General features: G+C 39.9%; 1 protein-coding gene across 2 annotated transcripts in view; it reads left to right on the top strand.

The window, feature by feature from the left end:
* Ptprb (protein tyrosine phosphatase, receptor type, B) overlaps positions 1 to 8820 on the top strand; it is a 119133-nt gene that overhangs the window by 61362 nt on the left and 48951 nt on the right. For both annotated transcript variants that reach the window (XM_005374312.1, XM_005374311.1), the window contains exons 11-13: positions 4270 to 4533; positions 7598 to 7861; positions 8361 to 8624. In XM_005374312.1, coding sequence (XP_005374369.1) covers positions 4270 to 4533; positions 7598 to 7861; positions 8361 to 8624 — 792 coding nt within the window. The remainder of the gene's footprint in view (positions 1 to 4269; positions 4534 to 7597; positions 7862 to 8360; positions 8625 to 8820) is intronic.

The raw sequence follows: 8820 nt of genomic DNA, 5'->3' as shown, positions 1-8820 counted from the left end.
TAAGTTGTATTTACATTTTCATTTGTTTGTAGGTATTTTTTAATTTCTTCTTTAATTTCTCCTGTAACCCATTGGTTGTTCAGCAGGTTGTTGTTTAATTTCCAAGTGTTTATGGAGTTTTTGGAGTTCCTTTTGTCATTAATTTCCAATTTCATTGCACTGTGGTCAGATAATATGCATGAAATAATTTCAGTTCTTTTGTATTTCTGTAGGTATGCTCTATGGGCTAGAATGTGGTCTATTTTACAGAAAGTCCCCTGTGCAAAAGAGAAAAATGTGCATTCTGATGTTGTGGGGTGGAACACTCTGTAGACATCTACTAAGTCCATTTGTTCACAGATTTGGTTCACATCTGTTATTTCTTTGCTGATTTTTTGTCAGTTGACCTATCTCTTTGTGTCAAAGGGGTATCGAGGTCCCTTATTACAATAATATTATTAATTACATGGGTTTTCATGCCTGTTAAGGTTTGTCTTATATAGTTTGGTGCTCTGATATTTGGTGTATACATGTTTATGATTGTTATCTCATCTCTTGCAGTTTTCCCCTAACAAGGATGTAGTGACCTTCTTTATCTCTTTTGATTGCTGTCAGTTTGAAGTTTACATTGTCTGCAAACATAATAGCTACATCTGCTTTTTTCTGGGTTCCTGTTGCATGGAAGATTGTTTTCCATCATTTGACTTTCAGTCTTTGGATTTCCTTTTGAGTAAATGTGTTTCCTGTATACAGCATATCCTTGGATTTTGTTTCTTACTCTACTCTGCCAGTCTGTTTCTTTTGACTGGTGAACTGAGGCCATTTTCATTTATGGTTATAACCAATATGTGTTGACTTATCATTGTCATGTTATTTACTTGCTGTTGGTTTCCTACTTTTTCTACCTGTTTAATTGCTTGGTCTGCCTGAGCATTCCTTTCTATTGTTGTTCATGAAATTGCAGTCATTTTTTTCTCTGTCTAGAATATCTTTTAGTACTCTATGCAATGATGGTTTGGCACTCATGAAGGTTTTCAGTTGTTCTTTGTCGTGGAAATATTTTATTTCTCCATTGAATTTGAGGGATCATTTGGCAGGGTACATCAGTCTTGGTTGGAAGCTGTTTTGTCTCAGGATCTCTAGTACTTTGCTCCAAGCTCTTCTCGATTGGAATGTTTGTGTGGAGAATTCTGCCATGATTCTGATGGGCTTTCCTTTATAGGGAATCTGTTTCTTTTCTCTAGCAACTTTTAATATTCTGTTCTTTTGCTGGAGATCTAGAATCTTAACTAGTATATGTCTGGGTGTAGTTTTATTTTGGTTATGGCTAGTTGGAGTTCTATATGCCTCATTTACTGTATATCAGATTCTGTTTCCATGCTTGGGAAATTTTCTGCTATTATTTGTGCAAATATTCTTTTTATGTCAGTTGTGTTGCCTCCTGCTGTTTCATTGACTCCTATTAGTCATACATTATTCCTCTTTGCCTCATCTTGCAGCTGTTGAATTTATTTTTTCTGGTTCCTTGTTGATTTTGTTTGTTTGTTTTGTTTTGTTTTGTTTTTCTTCCAGTACCAGGAATTGAACTCAAGACCTTGCGTTGCCAGGCAGGCACTGTGCTACTGAGCTAAATCCCCAGCCCCTGCTTGTTGATTTTAAGAGATCCTTTCTTTTACAATCACTAGCTGCCATGCTGTCTTCAAAATCTGAAATTCTATCTTCGGCTTCCTTCAAGCAGTTTTGGCAGCTTTCAGTGGAAGCTTTGATTTCCTGGATGTCTCTTTGAATCTGGTTCATGCATTCTAATTCCTTCCTATATTGTTCATTTAACGTTTCCGTCCTCCACGGAATTGAATTGCCTGTATTCACCTATTTTTTATGTTTCTTCTTCAGATGTGCTGAGCAGTTCTTTCATTACTATTGTCATTTCATTTTTTTGCCTGAGAGATTATTTCTGTTCTTATCTCTTCTCTGGCCTGATGAAGTTGTTTCTTTGCTTCCATTGCAATCATTTCAGCAATATCAGGAGTGTGTTTACCAAGTTCTCCTATGTCTATGTCTCCTGGACTTATTCTGAGAGGGGTGAAGTTCTGAGATTGCATTTTAGTTATTTGTCTTGTCATGTTTGATGTTAGTGGTAGAGCACTCAGTCCCTTTCCTCCCTGTCAGCCCAGCAGAGGTCACTTACCTCCCTAGTTTGCCTGGTGGTCAAACTTGCCCCTCAGTGGCCACTGGGGTGTGCTGCTTAGTCTGGGTTTTTCCAGCAGTTGGTGAAGTTACCTAGTTCTCCCAGGTCTCAGACAGCAGTCACGATGTCATCAGGTCACAGACAATCTGATCCTGTGTCCTCTGACAGCTCAGGGCATGAGTATGGACCAGAAGTAGTCTGCACTGGTGGTGTGATCACAGACCACTTGGTCCTGTGACTCCAGGGAGTTCAGGGTGCAGGTAGAGCCCAGACACTGACAGCAGGGTCTGCAGTTCATGGACTGCCTGACTCTGTGTCTGCAGGCCTCTCACCATAAGCACAGGAGCCAAAGGTGGTCTGCGCTGGCAATGATCACAGACCACCTGTTTCTGTGCTCCTGCCCTGAAGCGAACCCTGGAACCCAGATGCTAATCGCAGCTTCAGCAGTTTCATGGACCACCTGCTCTGGGGATTCACATGTCACTGGGCACACACAGGGGTGCCCCTTACAAACCCCAGTGTTAGCGGGTTTATGGGTCCCTTGAGACAGTCTCCTGTGTGCCCTGGGTGCACAAAGGGCAGAAACACAGACTGCAATGGCAGCTGCATTCTGGGATGCCTACTGTGTTCCCTGGAAATAGATGGGGGGCTACCTAGTTCTCACGGCGTTCAGCTGCGAACCGTGATGTGAGCAGCTCATGGGCCTCCTGATTCTGTATCTGCTGGCCACTCATGGTATGCACAGGAGCCAGATGAGGTCTGTGCTGGTGGAGATCAGGAACCGCCTGTTTCTGAACTCCCGCCCCAATGCAAAACCTTTATCAATATATAAATTGTACGGATAAAAATTTTACTTAGTATCTAGGAAATAATCATAAAATGTAATAGCATTAGCTGAATTGCTGAATAGGGTGCTGTTTATAACTTTTGGTGTAAGATAGACTTTGGAGCTTAACTCACATCAGATCATATTAAAATTAGAATTCTCAGAAGTTATCCAGCCAAATCTTGTCCTTTATATGTAATATACTGATATTAGCAATTATATAGAAATAATCAGCTAGGGCCAGGGATATAGCTCAGTGGTGGCACAGCACCTGCTTGGCAAGTGCAAGCTCCTGAGCCTGACTCCTGGAATCCCCCTCCCCCACAAAAAAGCAGCTAAAGTTAATCAGCTGATGGTGAAAATAACAATGCAGGTCATATATACTGACAGATTTCATTCTTATGCTCACTAGTGGCAGTACTACTTATTAGACACTTATCTCCAATACATAGTACAACTTTTATTCAACACCACAGTCTATTAACTTGCCGTCTATATAGTTCTAGCCAGGGAGCTCCTAGAAAGTGAGCTCATACCTTTCCCATTTTTGTAAAACTGGCAAATAGAAGGTTCTCAGTAAACATCTGTGCATTAATCCCCAAGTGATATAAGCAAATCATTGTGTTTGGCATCAGGAAACCGATTATCACCATGAGAGCTGTCGCTGACCAGTTGGTCCAGATTCCAGACTGTGTCCAGGGTAGGCTTTTTTTTTTTAAGGCTTATTTCTTGCCACTAGAGGGCAGGAAATGCTTTACAAAGGGAAAACAATTCACTGGTCTTGTTAGCTATTGAACTCCCCCAGGAGTAAACAACCTCATTGCATGAAGAGCAAAGATATCCCAAAGTCGAAGGGTTTTAGGAGAGCTGTTTTACTCCTCACCTTTCCCCTTAACCATCTCGGCTTCCTTGGTGAGTTTGGTTCAAGTTGACTCATTTGGACTCTTAAGATGTTTGTTCCCCTTTCTACAGGGAACCTCTGATTAGATTCATATAAAAATGCTCCCATTTAAAAAACTTTACACAAAGAAAAGCCTAAAACTGCAGCAGTGGGGTCCTCATATGTATGAGGCATCCAAAAGGCTTCCCTTCATTGTTGTCTGGCATAGCCTCTGATGTCAGAGTACTCAGCTTCCACAAGCTAATGTGACATCCTTACCCCGCCTTGACCTCTTAGGTTAGATCTCCTCAGCCCTAGTTTTCGCTGACCACAATAGATGACTCAGACTTTTGATTGTGATTTTCTCTTTATATTTTCTCTTCTTTAAAATCACAGTTCCTTCCAGTGTGAGCGGAGTGACTGTGAACAATTTAGGCCGAAATGACTACCTCAGCGTGTCCTGGCTGCCAGCGCCTGGTGATGTGGATAACTATGTGGTAACACTCTCTCACCATGGCAAGGTGGTTCAGTCCCTCGTCATTGCCAAGTCTGTCAGCGATTGTTCCTTCAGCTCCCTCACCCCGGGCCGCCTCTACAACGTGACCATTACTACCAGGAGTGACAAGTACGAAAATCATTCCTTCAGCCAAGAGCGGACAGGTAAGGATGTGTAGAGGTTCAGGGCTCCATAAAAACCAACTGGACCTGTGGCTCAGGGCATCATGGAGATGTAGCAGTCCCATGATGGTAGCACAAAAGGCAGGTGAGATCACAAAATTGTGATGAACTCTTAGTACTGTGATTCAAGAAACTCCTTACGTGACTAGATGTTACCTTTACAGGAAGATTCACACAGATTTCATGGCTAGAATTCATATTATATTCAAATAATGTTGCAAGTATTTCTGTCTAGGGAATACTTTTTGGTAACTGGCTTTACAGACATTAACTAAACCTACAAATGCCCTAGTGACATAGTTGTTATAATTCCCATTTTATATGTTAGGAAACAGGTTCAAAGAAGTTCAGTAATTTGTCCAACTGTCTACCTTGTTAAACAGCCAGTAAGTTTCAAAGCATAGGTTTAAATCTTTTTCTGATTGACTCAAGAGCCTATAAAAGTTTCTGTGCTAAAATCTTCCCTGAAATGTGTGTTGATCAAGACTACTATTTATCCTTTTCCACATAAGGTGGAAATGTGAACCTTTATAGATCTGAGGCTAGGAAGCAAAACTCTTAGCAAATGAATGTCAGGTCTTTGATGTGCTAGAAAGAACTAAATATAGATAGCTACCATTTCCTAATATATTTATGCTTTATGGGGTTGACTTGTGAGAGTTCTCCTTAAGGTTAACCTCAGTATTTTATCACATCTTTTTACTGAGCTCTGCATTTTGCCTTTTAAAATGTCCTTTTTCCATAGGGATCTGGGACAATTGTCATCATCCTATTACCTGGTACAGAATCTGGGGCTTGGTGGGCACTCAGCATCTGCTGAATGAATAACCAGGGCTCAGGTCAGGGTTTTCAACTGGCAACCCATGGGTGGCTGTTCGACATGTGGTGACCCCTGAAATTATCCAGGAAGTTGTGGAGGATAAGAAATGTCTGTGCATTTCTTTGGAGAAAGAGTCCAGATTTCATAGTTTCTGTGCCCACCCTTCAAAGTGCAGAAAGTCTGTCTTACATGGTCACAGAATCCTAACACTGGAAAGATCACTACAGTGACCTAATCCCTTCTGCTCAGTTGGAAATAAAGTCCAGAGAAAGTGTGGCTTCTCCAAGACCACATGGCTGTGACTCAGCCATGTCATCATCTATACCAAAAAATACTAACTAGAGATACAGAGATTATTCCTACCTTCTAACAATTTAAAGTCTAATTGTACTGCTGATCACAATAATGACTTAAATCTGAAAAGCTGAAGCAGTCTTAAGTCAATGGAGTCAATGTCTCATATTGATCAACTTGGAACCTAAACATCACTAGAAATTAAAGGAATGTCTCCTATCCATATGACTTCAATATTGCAAAGCTCTTTTGCTAAGGTTGTTTCTAAATGTAGGGAAAGTGATCCTTTATTCAAAGCAACCACTTTACTCCTCCACCAGCATGAACTTAGATTTGGAGCCTGATTAACAAAAGTGAATGATTTTAACTGGACAGTCATGTCTGAGTTGTTCTCCTGTTGATTTTGGCTGATTATCTTAATGTCCTTTCCCTTTTGTAATGCTTTTCTTCTAAATTTTGGGTGAAAATACCAATAATTCTAGTTCTGTATCGTGTCATCTGACCGCGCAGCAAGGCAGTTCTCACAAATTACTACAGTTCCACATGGAGAGCTCCTGATTGACTTGATGTGGTATTCAGCCTATTTTTCCTTCCTGTAATAATCGTTTTGCCTTCAGTAAAATGCCTGTGTCATTGACATTTCTTAGCCCATACATACAATGTCAATGTCACTTCAGAATTTCTTCTTAATTCTACAGTGACTAAATTCTAGCAACACTGTAATTGGTTTTAGGCAAAATTTTACGAAAAGCTTATCTGTCCTTGCTCTAAGCCTGTGGTGGGCTACACTATAACATAAAAACTAATCAGTAAATATGATCCAACAAAAAATTAATGCAATTTATAAGTGTAGAAAGCATTGTAATGTAGTTTAGATACTCAAATACTGAAATTTCTGAATCATTTCATGATTTCGGAGCAAGTAAAAGAGAAGAACAAAGGTTGGCATGTAGTCAGAACAGAAATCATTTAATGTATACTAGACATGTACAGAGGTTGTACAGATCCAAAAGATGTATTAATATTGGGACAGAAGTATATACCCTACATCTGAGATCATGCCTCTTTTCAGCATTCCTCATTAATATTTATAATACCTGGTTATATTCAAAGAGAACTGAATCTGTGATCTGATGAATCAAATTTGGTCCTAAATGAACTATCAGAATAAGCTTAAGCTCATTCTTTAGATACAGAATTGTCTTATTTTACAGTGTTCCTCATAGTATACATTTACCTATTTATTTACTGAGGGAAAACCATAGGTACACAGAACAGTTTGTTTAGATATTTATTGGAAGAAGCTTCAGGTACCCAATATAGCATTAATCATAATTCTTGGTTTAGAAAACTGTGTACCAGTTCGTACTTTTATCTTTTAAGTCATCTAGTTAGTAATTTTTAATAATTCAAAATTACATAAGGAATTGCTATCTAAAATGAAAGCTAGGACCTTGACAATACTCCCCTTCACTTTTTTTTTTTTTTTTTTGGTACCAGGAATCGAACTTAGGACCTTGTGCCTGCCAGGCAGGCGCTTGTGCCACTGAGCTATATCCCCAGCCCAGGACCTTGACAATAATCTGTGTAAATTTATGTTATTCCCACCTAATTCACCCACAGTAACCAACATCTCAACTCATGTTCATATCTCCTTTGCTTTCCATCTTGCATAGTCTGATTGCCACTATGCAGAGGCCTAAAGCTAGAGGGTTGTAATTTTATAGTTGTTTTAGCAAACAAAGAAGTACTTTTATTCAATATGTAATGCTTTGAGCTTTCTCCAGAAATTTGTGATCTACAAGTCAAAGATTTTTCTTTAAAATGCACACATTAAAAATTTACTTTCTGTATCATCCTAGATTGTCATCTGTGATGTATTGCTACCTCAGAATCACTAAACCTTTAGCTGTTCTCTATTCTCTTTTTCAGTGCCTGACAAGGTCCAGGGAGTCAGTATTAGCAACTCAGCCAGGAGTGACTATTTGAAGGTGTCCTGGTTGCATGCTACAGGTGACTTTGATCTCTATGAAGTCACCATTAAAAACAAAAACAACTTCATTCAAACCAAAAGCATTCCAAAGTCAGAAAACGAGTGTGTCTTTGTTCAGCTTGTCCCCGGACGGCTGTACAGCATCACTGTTAGTACAAAAAGTGGACAATATGAAGCCAGCGAACAAGGAAATGGGAGAACAAGTAAGTGAATGACTGCAGATTGAGTGGATGTGAAGGTTACTGAGTTGCTAATTTATCTCAACCTTGAATATGTTTTGTTTATTGATTTGTAAGGTGCATTCTCAGTAAGTGTCACTCTCTGTCATTACAAAATATTTACTGATAGGTAAAGAGCAAGCGTAATGAGGGACAGAGAAGAACAAATACTCCAGCTCTCCTCCCCGCCTTTCTTCCCTGTGGCATTAAAATTCTAAACTTGTTTTATCTTCTGGTTGAGCTCTTAACACCTTTTATAACTACATTCTACCAACATGTAAAATATAGGATTAATGGCAGGAAAAAGCTCACAATTTTAATGGTTGCTTCCAACTTTTCTGGTTTAGTTATGCATGAAATTGATCGCATGTCTTACTTGGACAAGAGAGATGTTTGCCAGTCCCTTAAATGTGATTCATAAGTTACTGTGTAGCTGACTCTGATGGGTTCCTTTCCTGAAGCATCTTCTCAATTTTCTCCCTAGTCCCAGAGCCTGTAAAGGATCTAACACTGAAGAACAGAAGCACTGAGGACCTCCACGTGACTTGGTCACGAGCCGCTGGGGACGTTGACCAGTATGAGATCCAGCTGCTCTTCAATGACATGAAAGTATTTCCTTCTTTTCACCTTGTAAATACCGCAACCGAGTTTTGGTTCACCTCCCTAACACCAGGGCGCCAGTACAAAATTCTTGTCCTGACCATCAGTGGAGATGTACAGCAGTCAGCCTTCATTGAAGGCTTAACGGGTAATTTGAAATATTGTTTTTGAACCGGCACAGATACAGCAGTGTACTGATGATGTTGGATACCCCAGGTATCTAAAATTTAAAGGGAGATGTCACTAGACGTGATGATGCACGCCTGGAATCCCAGCACTTGGGTGACTGAGGCAGGAGGATCATTGTGAGTTTGAGACCAGCCTGGGCTACAAAGTGAGCTCAA

Source organism: Chinchilla lanigera, unplaced genomic scaffold, assembly GCF_000276665.1.
Source record: "Chinchilla lanigera isolate Chin_1 unplaced genomic scaffold, ChiLan1.0 scaffold00004, whole genome shotgun sequence".
NCBI classification, from domain to species: domain Eukaryota; kingdom Metazoa; phylum Chordata; class Mammalia; order Rodentia; family Chinchillidae; genus Chinchilla; species Chinchilla lanigera.
This window is presented reverse-complemented; position numbering and strand designations above follow the sequence as displayed.